We start from the raw sequence: 24,807 nt of genomic DNA, 5'->3' as shown, positions 1-24,807 counted from the left end.
TAGCTCTTTCATGTTTGAATGGTGTCCTTCTCAGTTGTATGATTCTGAGTCACTTCAGGTCACAAAGCAGGCTCAGAAGCCTATCCCCTGACATAGGTAAATGGTGTTATGGAGCCTATTGTAGGTTGGATAGATTTTACAGGATGGAAAAAACAGGTAAAGGGGATATGCAACTATTTGGCTATTACAAATGTAACCTCCCGTAGCCATTTTCAATCCATAAAGTGGCGAATACTACCAATAGAAGACACCTAAACAATAATATAATCAAACTGTCATTCTGGATTTTTGTACATGATGAACAATTTGTAAGTGCTCAAATAATATTAAAAACATTAACACAAGTTTGAAAATGGCTTTACTAGATTTTGAAATGTACAAAATAATCATGAAATTGGAAGCTTCTTTGCCAATAAAATTTCAGTTTTTACTCTTATACAAAAACCTTAATAAAAAATATCTAAAGTCATCAGCCATGTTGGGTTATTTACAGATTTACTTTGTGCAGATGAAAGATGTCATAATGACAATATATGCTTCAGATAATCAAATACAGATTATAACTATTTACACTAGATATACATGGATGCAGCAGAATCCTGTGTCTATATTCAGTAAAATGCAGCCTTTTTCACTGCCCAACTAATTGAGTGCACTCAGTGCACTGGTCACATACTTGAACCTATGTGCAGAGAGCATTGGGTGTGTACTATGATAGTTCAATACTTATAATCCTAGGCAAGTTCTGCCCCAGCTCCTATTCATATCTTCACCAATCTGAATGCACACAGCAAGTTAAGATGGTAAACTCTCAAAGAATTGGGATGGTGGTGGTTTGACTTGCACTTCCCCAAACTCACCTGTCCCTACTGGGGGGTGAGGAGTTCCAAGAAGCAAATACAAAGAAAGAAAGATCAACAAAGTTAATCTACTGAGAACTGGTGTACAATTGAGGAATAAAGGAAAATAATATCTGAAAGAAAAATCACAATGTACATCTAAACCTACCTATTATTCATTTTACAAAGAACACAATCCTAGCCCTAAATATTACTTCCTGTTATCATGTTTTCATGACTTTATCAACATTTACTAAATCAAGTTTGCTGCCAAGGTGTCAGATAGCATTTTTAAAAAAAATTGTGACTGTCACAATGTCTCTACCCAAAGCAGCTGACTGGAACTCAAGTATTTCGTGAATCTCTCCCCAAATTCCATCATCTTTTAATGTACATATAAAAATGGGTAACGTAACAGGAACTTGCAGATCTGTATGTAAACATTTCAGATCAAAAGTGTCATGAAAGCAAAGTGCTGGAAAAACTCAGCAGTCTGGTAGCTTCTGTGGAAACAGAAAAACAAAGTCACGTTCAAGTTAACTCTTTTTCTATCCACAGATGCTGCCACAGCTCTGTTTTAATCGCAGATTTCCAACATCTGCAGTATTTTCCTTTTACCTTAGCATGTGTCTGTGATACCTCAAGTGTCACATCTTTTTATGGGTGTAAATTTCAGACTACAAAATTACAAGCAGTCACAATTCCCTTGGATTTCCCAGCAGTTTAACACAGAGTGGTGACCTTAATGTCTAAACATCAACAACTGTCTCTGGTCCTGCTCAAACTACAGGAGATTTACAGTCAGTCTTGGAAGTTTGGCTCTGACAATTTCTTCGGCACAAGTAGGGTGACACCACTAACCTTAGCCCTTTGTGCAGTTCTTTTTAAAACAGTGGGACCAAATGTTTTTAGTTCTGACTGACTGCACATACGGAATTTGGGAGAGGACAAACCAATCTTAACTAGGTGTTTTTTGTGCATTCAAATCGATTTCCCTGAGTATTGATGATATATAAGTTTTTCTGTTTTGTTAAGTATTTGTACAAGGGAAGGCAAAATTGGCCACTGTCATTGTTCAAACACTATTCTCTTCTACTGGATCTCAGCTCCTTTTGTATTTTAAGGCCCAGTTCACTTCCTCATGAAGTTCTTCTCCAGGGCAGCAGGTGTTCGTTGAATGGAATGAGTATTGCGTTTCACACGATCTTCTAATGATGACGTTGCAGTGCTTTGTAGTTTAATTTTGCTGCAGAAGGGGAGAAAAATTTTTTTAAAAGGAAGTCTAAATCCACAATTATCTTTGCAGAATGAAATGTTTAAAACATGGTTTTAAAGAAGTTCAAGCAAATCTATGAAGTCACTACAATTTTGAGAAAGGATAATTACAAGGGAATAAACCATAGTACAAATGGAATAAAATCATGTTTGTGGACTGAGATTATGTGAAGATATTCTTTAAGATTTGACCGAAGAATCCCAGGTCTTTGCTAAGTTGAAAAGTTTACTCTCTAATTACACCATACCAAACCTTTTCCTAGGATAATTCTGGTTCTTTAATTGGTCTCTGGAAATACCTGTAACATTGATCAGTCAGACCCACAAAACCCAAACCTCAGTGTAGAATATGATGCTGTTCTGCAGCAGTGTACTCCATATTATCTATTAATATATTGGTAGTAAGCAATAGTCAAATTCTCCAGAAGTGGAATGTAGGAAGTAAAGACCATGTGTAGTTTTGGGGTAAAACAAGCAGGGTTGGAGGAAAGCGAACAGCTAGATTAAATAAGTAAATATAATAAATCATTTTAAAAATGTAGATTGTTTTTCTTTTCATACAGTTGCATTTTCACAGTTAATTAATGAAAAATTTAAACAAATTTGGGAAGAAAACCAGCAATAGTTTGAGCATTGGAAATTCTGTTCAGTAGGGGTGACCGTCTAGAGGTTTATAAAATCATGAGGGGCTTGGATAGGATAGGCCTTTTTCTTTTTTTTTGTGTGGGGGTGTGTGCCCGCCCAAATCTAGAGGGGATAGGTTTAAGGTAAGAGGGAAAAGATTTAAAAAGGATACGAGGGATAACATTTTCACACAGGGTGATGTACGTATGAAACAGGCTGCCAAAGGAAATGGTCCATTTAAAAGGCATCTGGATGGGTATATGAATAGGAAGGGTTGAGAGGGATATGGGTCAAATGGTGGCAATGGGACTAGGTCAGATTGGGATGTCTGTCAGCATGGAAGAGTTGCATCGAAGGGCCTGTTTCTGTACTGTATAACTCTGTGACCAGCAAGGAACTGGGAAATGCAAAACTGATTCGAGAACAGTGTAGACAGAAGTGTGACAAATTCACATCAAATGAGTTTTATTATGAATATGTACAGAAGAAATGAGAATGAGAAAAAGTTGACATAACAGTGATAAAAACATCAGAGTGTAATATGTTATAGAAGTAAAAACTGAAACTGCATTGGAGACAAACAGCAAAAACCACAAAACAATCTGTTTCTTTGCATTCAAAGGATTTGACCAATGAGTAAAGGAGAGATTCCACATTAAACAGAAACTGCTTATGAATTCATAGAAAAAGAAGTCAAATTCCCATTTAAAAATTGATAAGCATGTACCCTATATAAAGTTATACTTACAACTTTGAATCTCTATAAACCACTGATGGGCATGTATGGAAATCCTCAATCTGAGAACCATTGGCTACCTTTTAACACAAGCCATTTCCTATCACTGTGAAATTTCACTGTTCCCAAGAAACTCTCTCATGTCTCAGCTCATAAATGCACTACCTACATGGAATGGATCCACGCAAGAGTTTCATTTTTATTTTGGTTTATGTTCAGAATGCAGAACTGCAAGTAGTCTCGTTGCCTGCGGCACGGATAACATAAATTAAACTTATATTGCTTTTCAGATAACATTTGGTAATATAAAATAATAAAATATTTAAACAATCAAAAACATCACAGAAGTGTTAGGGCTAAATTTGACAGTGAGTCACATAAGGAGCAGATTAAAAGGAAGAAAGAGACAGGAAAGGAAATCGATAACTTGGAGTGTCTAGGAAGCTTCTCTCCCTGAGGCATTTTGAGGCTGAGCGATGTTACCTTCACTAATTTTAGATCAAACCACTGGCAATGTTTCTGCTGTTCCCATTTACATCTTCTCTCAACTGTTTATTATTTTTTGATTAGCGCCCTCATTCCGATATCATTTAACCCCCCACCCTGTAAGACCTTCCCTTCCAGTCCTCCTTCAACCGCTGTTCAGTCCCTGGCTCTGCACTTGCTTAAAAAATTTGAATCTTGCTACTACTAGTATTTTTGATGAGGTCTTCAAGCTGAAACATGAGCTCAGTTTCTTTTTCACAGATGCTGCCTGATCCACTGAGTGCTTTGAGCATATTCCTTTTTCCCTGCTGTGCCTTCCTGATTGTTTATTACTGACCTCTGCTGGAGTGTGTGTAGGCAGGAACTGGGCAAAGCTGAAATAAAGCTCACATCAAGGAAGATGCCAACATTCCCTGTGTCGCATGGAAGATGGCCAGCTGGCATTCACAGCCATGTCTAAACATGACATCAGAATAGGAGGATAAACATTGAAATGGTGGCCAAACAAAACACACAAAAATGTCATCTCATAACCTCAAGGGAGATGGTGGTGTAATCTAACGGCACTAGTAATTCAGAGTCTCAGGCCAATGTGCTGAAGGCACGGGTTCAAATCCCACCATAGTAGCTGCTGGAATTTAAAGTTAATTAATAAATCTGAAATATAAATCTAGTGTCAGTAATGGTACCATGCAAGCATCATGGATTGTCAAAAAGACCTATTCAGTTCTCTAATGCTCTTTAAGGAAGGAAATCTGCCATCCTTTGCTAGTCCAGTCTACATGTGACTCCACACCAACAGCAGTGTAAAAGACTTTTATCTGCCCTCTAAAATAGGCTAACAAATCATTTAGTTAGAGACTGCAACAAATGCTGGCTTGCCAGCAATGCCTATATCCCTTGAAAGGATGAAGAAAATAAAAAATACAAATCAATTCTAATATTAAAAAAAATTGACAAAAATCGCTCATTAATCATTTATTAATCAACATCCACATGTTGAATTAGGCAACAAAAGATTTTCAGACAGCAAGATTTTTATTATTATATAGCTTAGAACAAATGTCAATGTGTTCAATAGCCATGACTGTATAGAATGATGGGGCAGGCTTGGTGGGCTGAATGGCCAACTCCTGTTCCCAAGTACAAGTATCCAGCTTTTCCTTCTGGATTGTATTCAGAGCTAAATCCGCACTGGGGTACAACACAGCATTTGTTTTTGTCAAATAAACCTGTTCAGACATGTTATGACACATCTGAAGAAGGTGAGAAGTGAACTGGGATAGTCTGGCCTACAGGCAGGGATACTACCACTGTGCTACAAGACACCAAGAACCCAGTTGTTTTTTTAAAAATATGAACCACATCCACCACCAAATCACCTGTTTAACAACTTAGCTCCTGTTCTTTATTTATTTTGTATCAGCCTGATCAGACATGTTATATCACACATCTGGATTAGAACCACTCCAGGGACTAAACTAGGCTTTCAGGTTCAGAGTTCCTGGATACTATCACTGCACCACAAGAGCCCCAAGAATGCAGCTGTTTATTTCCTGATCAATTTGTTCAATGATGTCATTACACATGTCTGGAGCAGTGGGTCTTCCACTCTCACTCAACTCTGAAATTCTTCTCTTAAAGGGACATGCATTTTGAAAGCTAACGTCACTTACTAGTACAACTTAACCAACAGATTGCAAACCCTTTTAATACTTACTGGAGAAACTTTCCGTCCTTAGTATCCTTTCTCTCCAGTTCCAGCTCCATTTCATCATCCTCTTTGTACCGTTTGATGTTACATTGGCGTGCTTTGTCATTCCATTTTGCATCCTCCATCATTTCCTGACGCCTGCGTTCCAGTTCCTCCGCTGAAAGTTTCCTGTAAAATCAAAGTATGATCAAATCATAGCATTGGGGTACCATACTGCAGACTGGCTGGGGTGTTATAAACAAATACAAGTTGCTACACACAGGACAGGAGTAGTATTTACCCCTCTGGTCTAAAGCAAGCCAGCCCAACTCAGCCAGAATCCCCGGTCTTATTATTGAACTACAGATTTCCATCAGCTGATGGTGACTTGTCAACAGATAGAGTTAATTTTTCTAATGCTAGAAACAATAATTAGGCGAACATGAAAAAGATAGCTTTGAGAGAAAGGCACCTGTTTATATGTTTTAACAAATAAAAGTGCTGAGCCAGAAACAAACCATGAGACTAAATTCAATTAATGTCCTATTGCAAAAGAGAGTACTGATCCAGACCAAGGCAAGCAGATTACAGAATGACATTTTTCAGCTACTACAGGGCTAACATCACAAGTGGATGAGGTGTAGGTGGAAACAAAAAAAAAAGGTGGGAATCTGAAATGAAAACTTAAATTTCTGCGAATACTCAGCACACCAGCTAGTTGGAAAAGAACAATGGATTGACATTCTGAAAGTTTTAGTGGAAGATCACATGGCTTCAAATGGGGTTAACCTGACACATCCCCAGTATTTTCTCTTCCATTTGACCTACATCAGTTCTGCACAATTTCTCAAGGCTTTCAAGATGTTTCTATGTTGGGCACATGACCTTGCTTGACACCTCAACGCAGATTTGAAAACACTGCTGCATTAACAAAAGTGCCAGTTTTCAGGTGTAATACGAACAGAGATCACAGCAGCTTATGGATGTCAAGCAGCACTTGCTTTAGGAGCAGATGCAGGTTTTGACTTACCAAATGGGTTTCAGTCTTACAGTTCCAAGTAAATGGGGCTGGTTACATTGGGGATTTAACTAGATGAGTGAGAACAGGATACTTGCTACCAGTTAGAGTCCAATGAAAGTAACAAATTCCTCCCTCACTATTTATTATACAAGTATTTTGACAACAACTGCTTGAAAACATTTTAGTGAAAGTAAAAACTAGCTTGAAGTAGGATAATTTTATCTCATCCTACTATTAATCATTTAAGACATTCCTTGTTATAATCTTATGTTAATATATTGACCTCTCTTTCTCAAAGGAACAAATGCTTGCAGATTTTGTGTGCCATTTTCCTCTCATGAATTTTTCAGCAAGGCTAAAATTCCAAATTATTTTAAAGGTTTCTCAGAGGGTTACTGCCCAAGTGGGATATTAAGAAGAAAAGTACACACTTGCGTGCAAAACATTTGAAAATTGTGAAAAACGAACTAAGAATAGAAACAAATAGAAAACTAACTTGCTTTCATTTGTACTTTGTAGGGGGGCCAGGGCACAAATTAGCATAAACCAAGCATAATTAGTAACAAAAGCCTTTTTCCCAAAACAACGGATTCTCACTGCTAAACACAAAAAGCCCTCACTGTAAACACAGCTTCCAGACTAGTAACAACTAATGCATCCTCATTACAGTTGTGTGAAGCTGGAAGATTTTAAATCAGATTTTAATATCCATTTACTAAGTCTCAAATCTCCGAGTTATAAAATTTCAATTACAAATTTGAATTTAGCAACTGATACAGCATTAATTATAATAGAACCGACGACATTTTTTCTCATATAGTAGTTCCTGACTCATGCAGCTCTAAGCTAGGAATTCATTATCTCAACAATATGAGATGTTGCTGGTTCTGAGTTAGCTGAATATTGCTTTGTTGATAGGTTTAAAACTGTTCCCTCTCTTTTGTAGCCTATATCTCTCTGACTCTTCTGGCTTCCTTCATTCTCCCATCTCGCCCTTGCAGCTCCCCTCCTCCCCTCATCCCATTGAAGCCTCAACTTTCCTCCCCAGCCCTTTGCAGTCTTGCTTTTTCAATCCCCATTACAGCCTCTTTCTTTCCCTCAGTCCCCTTGTAGCCTCTTGCTTTCTCCAATCTTACCAGAGAAGACAATGATACCCACAGATAGCTTCCCACCTTGGTTTCTCCAGCAAAACATTTCACATACAAAGGTACCCCAACTTCAGTGGTCAGTATGTCCCTGCCTCAGCAACTCAGTGACCTACTTGCTCACTTAGTTTTCTTTCTTACCCCAGCGGCTGCTTCTCCAATCACAGGTTGTTTCTCCCCTGAGTTTAATGCTGATATGTTCAATACAAAGGTAACAAGCAGGACGCTGGAAGAACACAGCAAGCCAGACAGCTTCAGGTGGGCTTCTCTAACTCCTGATGCTGCCTGGCTTGCTGTGTTCTTTCAGCCTCCTGATTATCTACTTTGAATTCCAGCATCTGCAGTTTTACTTGTCTCTAACTAAGTTCATAATGAAAGCACAGAAGAAGATTAGCCGATGTCTGGAGCAGCAGCTCCTCAGAGATTCTTTCCAATCCAGGGATAACATTGCATCACTGGTCGATTCTGTCATCCATTTTCTAGGACATTCTGGGAAGAGTTCAGGGCGAATCTGAATGCTGCTCCCATGTACCCTTAACACCGATGAGGCTTGTGTTAATCTGTATCCACTGTAACTGTTGCTGCCTTACAGTCTTGTATTTGCTGCTGTTACTTAATAACTTAGCTCAACCAACTTCAGAGTTTTCCTATTATTTTGAGACACATTTGTGAGATCAATTAAATATTAATTTATACTATTTACTTCTTTGTCACCATTTCAAATGCTCAGTTTACCAGTGATCAACAATCCTCTAATTTATGAACCATGAGAAATTATTTTAAATTAAACCTCCCTGCCCAACTTTATGCAACTCTCATTTCAATACCTTGACTGATTGGAATAAGGCCTCCTGTGGTATTGTCCTCTTGACTTTCGAGCTTCAACATTTCCAACTTTGTCATCATACCTTCAAAAAAAAAATCCCTATTAGAAGTGGCCTCTATTGGTCCTCCAATAATTCCCTCTTGCAGGGTATGATATACAGTGTTAGCAGTGATTGAGCAGGTAATGCACTCTCACCACTCAAGCAGAAGACTTTGGGTTTGTTACATGCCAGAGACTTAAACACAAATGCTCCAGTGCAAGCCCGTGATAGTAATGCAGTTAAAGGTGCCTTTTTTCAGACGAGATTTTAAATCAAATTCTCTCAAACCCAGGTCTGCTATTCTAATTTGGTTGTGTCAAAGAGTAAGGTGGATAAAGATTGTAGGACAGTCTGCAACTTTACATTTTAGTTAAACATGGCAAGTACTAACCATGTGGTGCTGCTTGTTGCTGTTTGTAGTCATATGATGTTGCATTACTTCCCATGCCATCTTTTTACACATTCACCTTCATACACTACACCTAACTGAATGCAAGACATCGCAAGCATCAAATATGATTATGTGGTCATTATTCACATTTATATCCATGGAATCTTGCAGCATGTAAATGGCTGCTGCTTTCCCTACATTAAAACAATGACTAGATTTGCTGTAAAGTATCTCATGCCATCCTGAGCTTGTGCAAGATGCTATGTAAAAGTGAAACCAGTATTTTCTTTCTTTAGTAATGGTAGAAAATACCAGTGTGAATTTCTGAGCTGTGTTGTTTTGGTATAGGTAATTACAAGGAGTATTACAAGTCACCGTAACAGCCTGGCTGGATAGGAAATTACATCTTGATTATCAGCTAGGTTTTAGAAACTGTACACTTAGATGCTTAACAGAAGATGACAGCTTCAAGCTGCATTCTGTCTTTTACAATTTAATAGCCTACCATGCACTTACTGCTCAGATTTAAAATTGGCAGAATGAGACTTCAAAGCAAGCTAACCACAAACTGCCGAATGAATCCTGGATAGGAAGAGGCAAAAGTAACATAATTGAAAACAAAATTAATTGGATAAAATAACCTACTCACCGTGAATGCATTTTCGAGCGTTTAGGTGGTGACTGAGATGTTGATCTGGATCTTCTTCGGCGTGAATCTTCACGTCTGACATGCTTGTGAGACTGATGTACGACTGTCCTGGGGTGGCTCCCAGACCGTGACCTGGGTCTGGCCTTGTGAGATCCTTTAGCTGGGTCAGAAGGTGGGGAATGATGTTGCTGGATAATGCTGGGAGAATCTTTCACCTGCATGGCAAAAAGGGTGACTGAAGGGGGTGAAAAAATAATCTCAGCACCAAAAATTAGTAATATGAAATATAGCAGATTCCTGAATGCGTTCACTAAGTTAAGGCAAGATTGAAGATGCTATCTAGTAAGGGAAAGATTAGTGCTTCCCATTACCTATCCAAATCCCTTCTAAAATCCCTTTTAAAATGTTGTAATTGTACCAGCCATCACTTCCTCTGGCAGCTAATTCCATACACACACTACCCTCTGCTTGAAAAAGTTGCCCCTTTTAAATCTTTCTTTTCTCACCTTAAACCTATGCTCGCTAGTTTTGGACTCCCCCATGTCAGACAAAATACCTCGTCTATTTAGCCCATCCATGCTCCTCGGGTCATCAAACCCGTAAAGTTAACTTTGATTTCTCTTCACAGATACTGCCAGACCTGCTAGCTTTCCCAGCGACTTCTGCTTTTATTAGCTCTTCAAGAGAGCTGGCATTGACTTGATGGGCTGCATGGCTTCCTTTTGATTGGTTGATAAAACCAATAATCGCATGTCCCCAAATGGTGCACCAGACCTTGATTCAAGAGTGTCGGTTGCAGGGCTTTTTTTATATATATGGTTACCCCTACAGCAGTTTAATCATCTGGGACTGTTCAGCAAGAGGCCCTCTACGTTTTGTCATTTACATAAATGATTTGGATGTGAGCATAAGGGGTACAATTAGTAAGTTTGCAGATGACACCAAAATTGGAGGTGTAGTGGACAGCGAAGAGGGTTACCTCAGATTATAACAGGATCTTGACCAGTAGGGCCAATGGGCTGAGAAGTGGCAGATGGAGTTTAATTCAGATAAATGCGAGGTGCTGCATTTTGGGAAAGCAAATCTTAGCACGACTTATACACTTAATGGTAAGGTCCTAGGGTGTGTTGCCGAACAAAGAGACTTTGGAGTGCAGGTTCATAGCTCCTTGAAAGTGGAGTCGCAGGTAGATAGGATAATGAAGGCGGCATTTGGTATGCTTTCCTTTATTGGTCACAGTACTGAGTACAGGAGTTGGGAGGTCATGTTGCAGTTGTACAGGACATTGGTAAGGCCACTGTTGGAATATTACATGCAATTCTGGTCTCCTTCCTATCGGAAAGATGTTGTGAATCATGAAAGGGTTTGGAAATGATTTACAAGGATGTTGCCAGGGTTGGAGGATTTGAGCTATAGGGAGGCGCTGAACAGGCTGGGGCTGTTTTCCCTGGAGCGTCGGAGGTGGAGAGGTGACCTTATAGAGGTTTACAAACTTATGAGGGGCATGGATAGGATAAATAGGCAAAGTCTTTTCCCTGGGGTCGGGGAGTCCAGAACTAGAGGGCATAGGTTTAGGGTGAGAGGGGAAAGATATAAAAGAGACCTAAGGGGCAACTTTTTCATGCAGAGGGTAGTACACGTATGGAATGAGCTGCCAGAGGATGTGGTGGAGGCTGGTACAATTGCAACATTTAAAAGGCATTTGGATGGATATATGACTGGAAAGGGTTTGGAGGATTATGGGCCGGGTGCTGGCAGGTGGGACTAGATTGGGTTGGGATATTTGATTGGCATAGACAAGTTGGACCGAAGGGTCTGTTTCCGTGCTGTACATCTCTATGACTAAGAGATAGAACAGAGGTACAATTTCAAAATCATTAGGGACCTGGTCAGCCTAAATCAGAATTGCGTCAGCCAGGCAGAAAGTAAAGTGTGGTGGATGGAACCTCATTAGAAAAGTCAGGGAATGAAATGATTGTGACACTTGATTTCCATAGGAGATTTGATCTGTTATACAAAGACGTTGCACAGTTCCAACATCACTAGATTAGTCATCAAGAGGTCCAGTCTGAGATGCTGAGGACATGAATTCATATCATTCTATGACAGCTAGTTGAATTTAAATTCAATTGATAAATGTGGATTATACAGCATGTCTCAGTAACAGGGACCATGATACTATTGTCAATTGTTGTAAAATTTATCTGGTTCACAAATGCTCTTTGGGGGAGGAAATCTGCCATTCTTATCTCAACTAGCCTGTATGTGACTTCAGATCCTCTGCAATGATTTAAGTGCCCAAGTGTCTAGGAGGCCTTCACTTCAAATGAAATTAAAGACAGGCAACAAATGTTGGCCATGACTCAGAGAGAAAAAAAAATCAGTAAATTGAATTTGCTGCAATCATGAAAGATTGATGATCAAAATTCTTAAAATTTGAAGTGGTTGTGATCAGTAACCTCAGCTAGAAACTATAATACAAAATACAATCATCAAGTGCCACATTAAGAGAACCGTTCCATCATTAAATACTTGTGCTCTCAATCCACTTAAAAAAAAATGAGAGAGTCAGAAATAGCCACGAAGACAAACCTTTAAGCCATATCCAGGCAGTTTCTTTGGAACAGACGTGGATGAAGAATTGGTACACTTTTCATGCTTTCTGCAAAACATTTAACAAGCAAAGCAAGCGTTTACTTTTCTCATAGGAAGGAAAAGCTTTTTTTCAATACCTGTACTTCAATGCAAAGTTGCTCGGAACACATTTTCTAATAAAACAGGGTCCTTGCACTTCTTTAATTTCATGTGGCCTCAACCTCCGATTATTGTGCACTTAACTATAACCCTGCAAATTTTTTCACCTTCATTAATTCAGCTAATTAACAACTTTGGACCAGTATTCACCACTCTGGTTAAGTTCTGCATTTCAAACCCTCACTGCTCATTCTGGGAAAGATTCTCTCTTGTTGCCTCTGGTTCTTCTGCCATTCACCTCAAGCCTAGTTAATCAACCCTTTAGCCAATAGAAACTATTTCTGTTCATGTACACTCGAACGGAGTAGTTTACGATTCAATAATCTCTGCTCATAGAAGAATATCCTTAAACTTCTCCATGTAACTATCATTCATCATCCCTGGAACAACTATAGCGACTTTCATAACCTCTACAAAGCTTGCATGGCCTACCTAAAGTATGAAGCTTAGAATAAGACCATTATTGCATGGCTCGGACAGTCCTTATTCATTGATCCCTTACTTTTTGTGATGTTCATTGTCACTTGAGCTGGATCGTCGATGTTTTTTGTGCTTCTTCTTCTTGTCCTTTTTCTTTTTATCTGTTTTATCCAGGTTCTTTTGCAGCTTTAAAGAAGATCAGTCATATATATTTTTATTATAACAAATTTCTTTGATAATGGTGGAAATTCTTTTTAAAAAAAGACAGAATATTTGTCAGAGATTTTGTGGCAGAAGACCCAGGTTTAAGTCCCACCTGCTCCAGCGGTGTGCAATGACATCTCATGACATTGATGAGAAATGAGGCTTATTTTATAAAAAAGATTTGTAGGACTGACGGAAAAGTGTCAAAGGAGGTGGATTAACTGGAGATCTTTTACAAAGTGCTATCTTTTGTGCTCCATGATCTCAACAGTTCATGTTCAGGCTTGTGGATTTGTTTGAGCATTAGATGTTTGTAACAAACCCTGGTTAGGGTTTGCCTTAAAACAAGTCTTTGCCTGATTGTAAATACAGACTGTAATGGCTTCTCCCACGCTACAGATTTACTAAGTAAAAGAATAAAAAGCACTAGATTTTATTTAATACAATAAATCCCAATTGCTCAGCCATTCAACACAACCTTGCATCGATTCAAGCACAGTGACCAGAAATATCCCAGAATCAACCACAGTTCTATGCGGCGATCCCCCTCATGATCACCACATGGCTGAGTTGACAGGATGGGAATCAGATAAACAAAGATTCAGCTCCATCTGAGATACACTCTCTGAATGCCCACTTTCATTATCTAAATCCACATCCAAAGAACGGCATTGTGGAAAATGGAAGGAAGCAGCAGCAATGGAAACCCATCGCACTACAACACTTTCAAGGCACAAAGGGTAAAAATATTAGGGCGGCACGGTGGCTCAGTGGTTAGCACTGCTGCCTCACAGCGCCAGGGACCTGGGTTCAATTCCCGCCTCAGGCGACTGACTGTGTGGAGTTTGCACGTTCTCCCCGTGTCTGCGTGGGTTTCCTCCGGGTGTTCCGGTTTCCTCCCACAGTCCAAAGATGTGCGGGTCAGGTGAATTGGCCATGCTAAATTGCCCGTAGTGTTAGGTAAGGGGTATATGTAGGGGGTATATGTAGGGGTGTGGGTGGATTGTGCTTCGACGGGTCGGTGTGGACTTGTTGGGCCGAAGGGCCTGTTTCCACACTGCAAGTAATCTAATCTAATCAGCACAGGAACTAGTAAATGTGAAAGAAAGATGCAAAAGAATGTCATAACTTTCAAGAAATTATAGAACTGTTCTCAACACCAAACAAAAACTAATTTTTCACTCTGTGGCATAAAATGCAAATGTAAATATATGTTTTTTTGGGAAATAGTTTGCCCAATTTCTGCAGGTTTGCATTCAATCTAAAGACTCAGCTGCAATATTAAAATTAAAACTCAAAGTATGCAGGTGGTTCACTAGCACCAGGAAGACAAAACATGGTTTGATGAGATTAGTTTTTCTTCTTTTTAGGTATTCAGAAACAGCAAATATTTTGAGAAATTCTGACTGACAATATTTTTGGTTGTTCCTTCCTTTTCCTGCCTCTCAAAAATGGAAAAGCAGTTCAATTTACTCGAGGAGACTCTGCGTTCTCCTGTACAGTACCTGTTTTGAATTGAATAGATGAAGGAACCAAGAATTGAAGTTGAGACCAGCAGAACAGTAAATATGGTTTTGTTCAGTAGACCTGTAGGCCTCTCCTCAGCGATACATAAAATACATTGTTGAGAATGACAAAATAGAATGAACTACAATAACTCTAAACTAAAGCATTGTATAAATGGGGTCTCAATGGGAGTCAGCCGCAGGTCCTGTGCTTTAGTCAAATAGTCTTCTGCAGGTTGGAAAAAAGCAATTCCTGGAAAGTTGTGAAAGCTGAAGTTACAGAGACAAGAAGAACAGGGATGTAACAGAAAAGGGGAGAAGATAGTCAACCCAGGATCTGAGATCCTGAAGGAAAGATGCATCGGTAAATAAAGTTCCACCTTTTGATCAAAATATAATTCACTGTCACAGCTCAGTCACATTAATCATTTAAGGGTGTATGTATTTATTTATATTTGTGTTGCTGTTATAATCAGCTTGAGGCAAAATGAATAAATCCTACATAATTGCTCATGATTTACCTGTGGAAAGAATCACATAAGTGATCAAATCAAATACATGCAATGGTCAGTCGTAAGTCTGAAGGGACACAGGATGAAAAAAGTTTAGACTGAATATGTTACACTTACTATCTCTCTGATCATTTTCATTTTCATGGGATTAGTTAAAACTTCTCTCTTTTTCTCTTCTTCACGTTTTCTGAAAGAGTCAGTTTATAAAGAAATCAATACAAGTAGTTTCTGTTAATTAAGTCAAAATAAACTGACTAAGGCAATTAATCTGGAAGTTACAGGGTTCCCCAGTTTTAACCTCTATGCCCCAGTCCTTCTAACTCCACACATTCTTATGAAAGAACAGGATATCCTCTTCCACGCATAAGAGTCCACAAATGTATGCTGTAGATGACATGACGTCTGCAGATGTTCCCTTCCCTTCTATGAAGGAAGTCTTCATTAGGTGAGACCGAGAATCCAAAACAGGCATGAAAATGCATCCTGCTCATATCTTGCAGCGTGCTAAAAGCTATTAGGTTTTCTACCACCATTTCTCTCCATACTCTCCAAAAGACAACTTCAATTCATGTGCAGCTTACCTACTGAAATAGCCAGGAACAGTAGATATAAGGAGTTTACCTCATTGTCAATATCAAGCATTTCATTTTTGTTTTCAACTACACACCTACCTTTGGAATCTTCTCCAGTCTAAATGCCAAGCAACATCTCTGACATCCTCAAATTCTGGATTCCTGTGTATCCGTAATAAGAACTGATCCATTGTTGGTGACTGCGCCTTTCTACTGCCCGGACAATAGACAATAGGTGCAGGCGTAGGCCATTCTCCCCTTCGAGCCTGCACCACCATTCATTATGATCATGGCTGATCATCCTCAATCAGTATCCTGTTCCTGCCTTATCTCCATAACCCTTGATAGCTCTATCCAACTCTTTCTTAAACGAATCCAGAGACTGGGCCTCCACTGCCTTCTAGGGCAGAGCAATCCACACACCCACCACTCTCTGGGTGAAGAAGTTCCTCCTCATCTCTGTCCTAAATGGTCTACCCCTTATTTTTAAGCTGTCCTCTGGTTCTGGACTCACCCATCAGCGAAAACATGTTTCCTGCCTCCAGAGTGTACAATCCTTTAATAATCTTATACGTCTCAATCAGATCCCCTCTCAGTCTTCTAAACTCAAGGCTATACAAGCCCAGTCACTCCAATCTTTCAACATAAGATAGTCCCGCCATTCCAGGAATTGACCTCGTGAACCTACGCTGCATTCCCTCAATAGCCAAAATGTCTTTCCTCAAATTTGGAGACCAGAACTGCACACAATATTCTAGGTGCGGTCTCACCAGAGGCCTGTACAGCTGCAGAAGAACCTCTTTGCTTCTATACTCAATCCCTCTTGTTATGAAGACCAGCATGCTATTAGCTTTCTTCACTACTTGCTGTACCTGCATGCTTGCCTTCACTGATTGGTGTACAAGAACACCCAGATCTCTTTGTACTACCCCTTTATCTAACTTGACTCCATTCAGGTAGTAATCTGCCTTCTTGTTCTTGCCACCCAAAGCTCTGGAATTCCATCCCCAATTCTCTCCACTTCTCTAACTCTCTCCCCTTCAAAGATGCTTCTTAAACTCTTTCTCTTTGGTTACACTTTTGGTCACCTGCCTCTGCATCCCTATGTAGTTTGATGTCAAATTTTGTTTGCAAGGCTCCTGCTCAGTGCATTTGGATATTTTGTAGGTTAAAGCACATTTTAAATGCAAGTTGTTGTTATGAAGTCCATTCCAACTGATTCCCAGTACCATACAAAGGCACTTGTCAAGAGAGAAAATCCCTATGCATCACAGTGAACTTCAGGATTTAATTTTCTAACCTCACCCCACAAAAACAGAAGTTGATATTATCCACTACAGTTCTGCAACGGTCAGCTGAGATGAGATAATACAGCACAGAATGAACATGTCCAGTAAGTTTGGGACAAGACCATCTCAATCTGTATATTTCAATTCCACCACTTGACATCTTAGCTTTTATCTCTGAGTTGACCATGTGTTGAGTATTGAACAACTTCTCCTACCTGATCATAAAAAGTGGATCTTCCCGTATTTTAGATGCCATATCCAATGCAGAGTTAGCCCCCGTTGCTGAAAAGATGGAGCCAGGCAGCAGCCCAGTCTCAGAAGAAGGTCCAGACTCTTCATCGACCATCTTGTCTGTAGCATATTTGTCAATGGGTCTACCCAGCAAGTATTCCTCCTTGTTCACCATACTGCCAGGTCCTTGATACATCCAATCAAGCCTGTCTGACTTTTTCCTGCAGATAACAAAAGGCAACATCATGTCAATTTTGCAGCACAAAAAAATTGAGAAGACAGCCGTATGTTTCCTGGGGGCTTTTGAAACTTTCTTTATGTCAAGGGACTGTTCCACCGTACCATGCAGGAAACATAAATAAATTCAACCCTGAAATGTTCGAAAATGGTAAGATCACAGAATTTATAAAGGAGGTTATTATGCTTTCATGGGACATAGGCATCACTTACAAGCCCGGCATCTGTAGCCCATCCCTAAATGCCCTTAAAATGAGTGTTTTGCTGGGCCATTTCAGGGGGTAATTAAGATCCAACCATACTGATGTTGATCAGAAGCCACATCAGGATGGTAAATTTCCTTCCTTAAAGGACATCAGTGAACCAGATGGGTTTTAGAATAACTGATGATAGTTTCTTGGTTATTTCTGAGACCAGCTTTATACTACAAATTTATTAATTTGAATTTAAAATACACCAGCTGCTATGGTGGAATGTGAATCCATTTCCCTAGACCATTAACGACAAAAACATAAATTACTGGAAAAGCCTAGCAGTTCTGGCAGCATCTTTGGACAGAAATCAGAGTTAACATTTCAGGTCCAGCAATTCTGAGGAAGGATCACTCAACCCAAAACGTTAAGTCTGATTTTTCTCCATAGATGCTGCCAGATCTACTGAGTTTTTCTGGCAATTTTTGTTTTCTTTTCTGAATTAAAGCATTTGCAGTTCTTTTGGCTTCCTTAGACCATTATCCTGGGCCTCTGAAATATTAGGAGAAAGTGAGGACTGCAGATGCTGGAGATCAGAACTGAAAATGTGTTGCTGGAAAAGTGCAGCAGGTCAGGCAGCATCCAAGGAGCAGGAGATTCTCCTAGTCTTTGGATGCTGCCTGACCTGCTGTGCTTTTCCAGCAACACATTTTCACCTCTGAAATAATAATCCAATGACATGAACATGAGATCACCATCTTCACTTTACCCCCCATCCGCCCAAGATGCCCATAAAAAAAGAGCTGTCCAATTAATCACCCCCTCCTCAGTTCTTTCGCCTCATCCAACGATTCCTTTTGGAATGTAATTTAAAAATCTGTACTCTGGATACCAATCATTCTGACAATGTAAAGAGCTTAGCTTTACTTAATCTATCAAAACATTTCATGATATTTGATATCTAGATCAAATATCCTCTTAACATTCTCTGCTCAAAAGAGAATCTCTACCTTTTCAATGGCAACCTCACCTCCTTATATCCTCTTAAAGACTGTCGAGCATCGCAAATAATACTCCAGATTAATGGGACCCTTCAGATGCCTAAGCAGTGATTTATAAAGCTTTGGCATATCTTTTTTGGACTTAACTGCAGATCACAGGGTCATAGAGATGTACAGCATGGAAACAGACCCTTCGGTCCAATTCGTCCATGCTGACTAGATATCCAAACCCAACCTAGTGCCACCTGCCAGCACCCGGCTCATATCCATCTAAACCCTTCCTATTCATATACCCATCCAAATGCCTTTTAAATGCTGCAATCATACTAGCCGCCATCAGTTCCTCTGGCAGCTCATTCCATACATGTACCATCCTCTGCGTGAATCTCACCCTCTCACCCTAAATCTATGCCCTCTAGTTCTGGACTCCACCACCCCAGAGAAGAAACTTTGTCTATTTATCCTATCCTTGCCCCACATGATTTTGTGAACCTCTATTAGGTCACCCCTTAGCCTCCAGCACTCCAGGGAAAACAGTGCAGCCTGTTCAGCCTCTCTCTATAGCTCAAATCCTCCAACCATGGCAACATCCTTGTAAATCTTTTCTGAACTTTTTCAATTTTACAACATCTTTCCAATAAGGAGACGACCAGAATTGGTCTCAATTGGTTTCAAAATGTCAACATGTTTTTAACAGAGAAATACAATTCTATCTGACCAGTAGATTGACAATCAGAAGTCATGGATTTAAAGGTATTAACAACAAGCACTAGAGGGGAGCCAAGGTGAATATCTTTCACTTAGGATCTGGAACCCTCTGCATGAATAGGTCATGGAAGATAATTCCGTAAATAGTTTTAAAAGGGAATTGGATGAGAGATGAGGCTAACAAATATATAGAGTACAGACAAAAAGGTGAGACCAAGCAATGTTACTGTCAAAATGCCAGTGCATGTACAACAGGCAGAGTGACATCTTTTGCTGTAAGAGTTCATGATTCATCAGATGTTACAGTTGCAAGGTAGGTAATTATTTTAAGATACTATGTTTTATGCAAAATTTGAAAGACAGACTTGCATTTATAAAGTGCATTTCATTGATCTTCTTTGCAATCCAAAGGAATCCCAAAGGATCTTCTGCATCCATCCAGAGAGGCAGATGGGGCTTGAGTTTAACATCTTGCCCAATATTGCTGTATTGTTTTGAACTCCTCCTGTTTCCTATTTTGCAGACCTCTCAAACCTCGTAAGCACGTCATCAACTTACTTAAGAGCACCGCTATCCTCCGCATAGCGCTGCATCTCCTCTCGAGCTCGCTCCTCGCGAAGCTCCCTCTGGAGCTCCTCGATCTTTTTCTTTTCTGCTTCATGTTTCTGTTCTGCTTTCCACACACGTTCAACATTTTTCAAAGTCTGCGGGTGCCAACTTTTCTTTAGATTCTGAAAGTGGTAAGCAGAAGAAATTTAACTTTGTTTCCTTTCATGCAACAAAGATGTCATACAAACAAAAAGCAAAAGACCAATGTTTAAACTGAGAGTAGAACTCAATTTGTTTCACAGAACTTTAGATTTTCTTTCAAAGAGATATGAGGTTTGTTCTCACTTGAACATTTCCCAGGTATTGCTCCAATATTACTTTCTTCATTCATATTGAATGATTATTCCCCAAAGAAAGGGATCAATACCAAGAATACTTTATTCTTCCAAACTGCTCTGAGATTGAATAAATTTGCTTTTTCAGTAAAATGCCAAAGTGCCACAACAGTAAACAACATCAGTGACCACCAGTAATCCAAAGATGAAAAAGACATGCATGGTTGAATCCCATACCCCAATTACTGTGTTCTGTAGACCCTATTAATGTCTATCCAGACAGGCTTGAGGGACCTCAGACCGAAAAACTGTTCTGTGGACAATGGAAAACCCCGAGTATAGCTCTGAAATGTAGATTATGTGCTTAGATTATTACCCATGACAATATCTCTCCCCTCCTCACTTTCCATCATCATCACACTCTTCCCATTAGCTACTTCCCTTGTTTACTCCTCTTTCATTTTCTCCCTCTCCACTCTCACTCCTTCCTACCTATCTCAAACCTTCCTCACTCACTCACACTCTCACTTTCCACCCCACCCGCTTCATTTCCCCACTCTCTTCCCCATCCCCTCACCCTCTCTCCCACACTGACTCCATGTATACTTCCTGCTGCCTCGGCAAAGCAGCCAATATAATCAAGGTCACCTCCCACCCCAGTTATACTCTCTTCTGTCAGGGTGAAGATGTAAAAGTTTGAAAACATGTACCAGTAGATTGAAGATAAGCTCTTCCCTGCTATTATCAGAATTATGAACAGACAACTCATACGTTGGAGTTGGTCTTTTTCTGCACCTGTAACACTATATTCTGCTTTTTATTGTCTTACCCTGACATAGTTATATAAAGTATGATTTGCCTGGTTGAAATGCAAAACTATACATTTCACTGTACTTCAGAACATGTAACAGTAATAAAAATCAAATTAAACCCCTTTCATTCCCAAAGCCTTCACTTTCTTTCCCCAAACTCATACTGTTCTTCAGCCTCTCACCCTCACTCGCCCACTCCCCCCACCTGCACTGCCTGTCACCCTCATCCACACCCTCCCCCTCTCTCCCCTCACCCCAGCACCACCTCTCTCCCTCCACCCCCACACTCCTCACCCTCATCCACCCCACAGTGCTCTCTCCCCAATATCCTCATTCCCCCACCCCGTCTGACCCCACAAACCCCTCACCCTCGCCCACCCCCTTATGCTTTTTTCCCCAGCTGCTCACTCCCCCACCCTTCTCTCACTGTCCCTTTCACACTCTCTCCTCCCCATTGCCTCACCCATTCCCCAACTCTCACCTCCCTTCCCCCACTCTCACTCTCATCCACACACACCCCTAACCCCCACCCACTCCACTACCCAACACATACTCCCCTATCCAACACATACTCCCCTCCCCCTCTAACCCCGACTTATTCCCCTCCCCCACACTCGCTCCCTCCCCCCTCTAATCCCTACTTACTCCCCTTCCCCACACTTGTTCCCTCCCCCCCTAACTCCTACTTACTCCCCTCCCCCCACTTGCTCCCTCTCCCCTCTAATCCCTACTTACTCTCCTCCCCCCTCTAACCCCTACTTACTCCCCTCCCCCAACACTCGCTCCATCTCCCCTCTAATCCCTACTCACTCCCCTCCCCCACAAACCCCTACTTACTCCCTTCCCCCCACACTCAGTCCCACCTCTAATCCCTACTCACTCCCCTCCCCCACACTCGCTCCCTCCCCCCTCTAACCCCTACTTACTCCCCTCCCCCCACACTCACTTCCTCCCCTCTCTAACCCCTACTTACTCCCCTCCCCCCACACTCGCTCCCTCCCCCCAATCCCTACTCACTCCCTTCCCCCCTCTAACTCCTACTTACTCCCCTCCCCCCACACTCGCTCCCTCCCCCCAATCCCTACTCACTCCCCTCCCCCCTCTAACTCCTACTTACTCCCCTCCCCCCACACTCGCTCCCTCCCCCCAGTTCCTACTCACTCCCCTCCCCCTCTAACTCCTACTTACTCCCCTCCGCCCACACTCCCCTCCCCAACACTCACTCCCTCTCCCGTAACCCCCACTGACTCCCCTCCCCAACCCCCCACTCGCTCTCTCCCCCAAACCCCACTCACTCCCCCTCCTCCTGCCTCACACCCCTCCCCCAACCCCCTCACTCGCACTCTACCCCCCCACTCGCTCTCTCCCCCAACCCCCACTCACTCCCCCTCCTCCCGCCTCACACCCCTCCCCCAACCCCCTCACTCGCACTCTACCCCCCCAACCCCCCCCACTCGCTACTCACTCCCCTCCCCCCTCTAACTCCTACTTACTCCCCTCCCCCCACACTCGCTCCCTCCCCCCAGTCCCTACTCACTCCCCTCCCCCTCTAACTCCTACTTACTCCCCTCCCCCCACACTCCCCTCCCCAACACTCACTCCCTCTCCCGTAACCCCCACTGACTCCCCTCCCCAACCCCCCACTCGCTCTCTCCCCCAACCCCCACTCACTCCCCCTCCTCCCGCCTCACACCCCTCCCCCAACCCCCCCACTCGCTCTCTCCCCCAACCCCCACTCACTCCCCCTCCTCCCGCCTCACACCCCTCCCCCAACCCCCTCACTCGCACTCTACCCCCCCAACCCCCCCCCACTCGCTCTCTCCCCCAACCCCCACTCACTCCCCCTCCTCCCGCCTCACACCCCTCCCCCAAACCCCCCCAACTCGCTCTCTCCCCTCCCCCAAACCCCCCCCTACTCGCTCTCTCCCCTCCCCCAAACCCGCTCTCTCCCCTCCCCCCCCAAAACCTCCGGGAAATAACTGAGCTGCTGTTCTAGGCCTCAGCCTCCAACTAAAGTAGATGTCGGCTCTCTTGGGCCCCTCTCCCATACTCACCAGGTCCCCGCCGCCCATCGCGGCTCGCGCACACCCTCCGCCGTTCCCGGGCCCCGCGGCTCGCGCACACCCTCCGCCGTTCCCGGGCCCCGCGGCTCGCGCACCCCCTCCGCCGCTCCCGGGCCCTGGGACGAGGATCCGCCGCCGCTGCTGCCCCCTGGGCTGGAAGACACCAAAATCGTGCAAGTACAGCTCACCAACGAAGAGATACAAAAGTTTCAGAACGCCCCACAACTTTTCTTCCCCCCTAAGCTTCCGAGGTCGTGGCCTCAGTGTTGAGTTCAACAATTTTAATTCAGAACCTCTTTTTCAATTACTTTACCTTAGAAAGTAAGGTCACTGAAGTCTCTTCCGTCAGTCAATAAGAACATTGTTGATCTGATGTGATCTTCACTTTCTTTCCTATCGTCATAGTCACAGAGATGGACAGCATGGAAACAGATCCTTCTGTCCAACTCGTTCATGCCGACCAGATATCCTAACCTAATCTCGTCCCATTTGCCAACACTTGGCTCATATCCGACTAAACCCTTCCTGCATCAGGACACTTTTCAAAAGGGCCACAACACACTGCAGCACACCAGAACTGCAAAAAGAAGAAGAGGAACACCTATACAAGGTATTCGCCAAAAACGGATACCCGCGCAACGTCATCAACAGATGCCTAAGAGAAAGACCACGGAACGAGGACATGCCACGACCCAAAGGACTAGCCACACTAACATACATCAGGAGTGTTTCTGAATTGACAGCCAGACTACTGCGTCCCTTAGGACTCATAACGGCACACAAACCAACAGCCACGCTCAGACAACAACTCACTAGAACGAAGGACCCGATACCCAACATGAGCAAAACTAATGTAGTGTACAAAATACCATGCAAGGACTGCACAAAACACTATATAGGACAAACAGGAAGACAGCTAACAATCTGCATACATGAACATCAACTAGCCACGAAACGACACGACCAGCTATCCCTAGTAGCCACACACACAGACAACAAGCAACATGAATTCGACTGGGACAACACCACTATCATAGGGCAAGCCAGACAGAGAACAGCCAGGGAATTCCTAGAGGCATGGCATTCATCCACAAACTCCATCAACAAACACATCGACCTGGACCCAATATACCAACCACTACAGCGGACAGCTGAAACTGACAACCGGAAGCGGCAAGGACAGACCACTATAAATACCGGAAGAAACATCAAAGAAGCGCTTCGCAGGAGGCTCGAAAGCACTGATGATGTCACCTAGCCAGGGGACAAAACGTTTGCAACAAAAACTTCCAGCTCGGCGAACAGAACCACAACAAACCCTTCCTATTAATAAAGCCATCCAGATGCCTTTTAAATGTTGTAATTGTACCAGCCTCCACCACTTCCTCTTGCAACTCATTCCATACATGTACCACCCTCTGAGTGAAAAAGTTGCCCCTGAGGACCCTTTTAAATCTTTCCCCTTTCACCCTAAACCAAGCCCTCTAGTTCTGGACGCCCCCACCCCCAGGGAATGAACGATGTCTATTTACCCTATCCATGCGCCTCATAATTTAATAAACCTCGATAAGGTCACCTCCCCCCAGACTCCAATGCTTCAGGGAAAACAGCCCTAGCTCTCCCTATAGCTCAAATCTTCCAAAGCTCCAATCCTCATCTTATGTTTCCCTTAACATCTGGCTCATATACTTGTCGCTCA

The 24,807-nt window shown here is 42.1% G+C and overlaps 1 protein-coding gene across 1 annotated transcript; it reads right to left on the bottom strand.

The window, feature by feature from the left end:
• Positions 1-413: 413 nt before the first annotated feature.
• On the bottom strand, positions 414-23,256 carry cwc25 (CWC25 spliceosome associated protein homolog). Its single transcript, XM_060848608.1, has 10 exons — positions 23,100-23,256; positions 19,908-20,080; positions 17,197-17,433; positions 15,238-15,307; positions 12,982-13,085; positions 12,318-12,387; positions 9,726-9,940; positions 8,647-8,727; positions 5,681-5,842; positions 414-2,085 (listed from the first exon to the last, which is right to left on the bottom strand). The coding sequence occupies exons 1-10, from the start codon at positions 23,115-23,117 to the stop codon at positions 1,971-1,973; spliced, it is 1,245 nt and encodes a 414-aa protein (XP_060704591.1). The 5' UTR covers positions 23,118-23,256; the 3' UTR covers positions 414-1,970.
• Between the last annotated feature and the right edge of the window lie 1,551 nt (positions 23,257-24,807).

The sequence above is a fragment of the Hemiscyllium ocellatum genome, chromosome 32 (assembly GCF_020745735.1).
Source record: "Hemiscyllium ocellatum isolate sHemOce1 chromosome 32, sHemOce1.pat.X.cur, whole genome shotgun sequence".
In the NCBI taxonomy this organism is placed as follows: domain Eukaryota; kingdom Metazoa; phylum Chordata; class Chondrichthyes; order Orectolobiformes; family Hemiscylliidae; genus Hemiscyllium; species Hemiscyllium ocellatum.
The sequence above is the reverse complement of the archived record's forward strand: the minus strand, read 5'-3'. Positions and strand labels throughout refer to the sequence as shown.

Coding starts and splice junctions, on each gene's coding strand:
- cwc25 (XM_060848608.1), bottom strand. Junction 13,086..15,237: donor TGAAAATGATCAGAGAGATA/GTAAGTGTAACA, acceptor TCTTCTTTAAAG/CTGCAAAAGAACCTGGATAA. Junction 12,388..12,981: donor GACAATGAACATCACAAAAA/GTAAGGGATCAA, acceptor AATGTTTTGCAG/AAAGCATGAAAAGTGTACCA.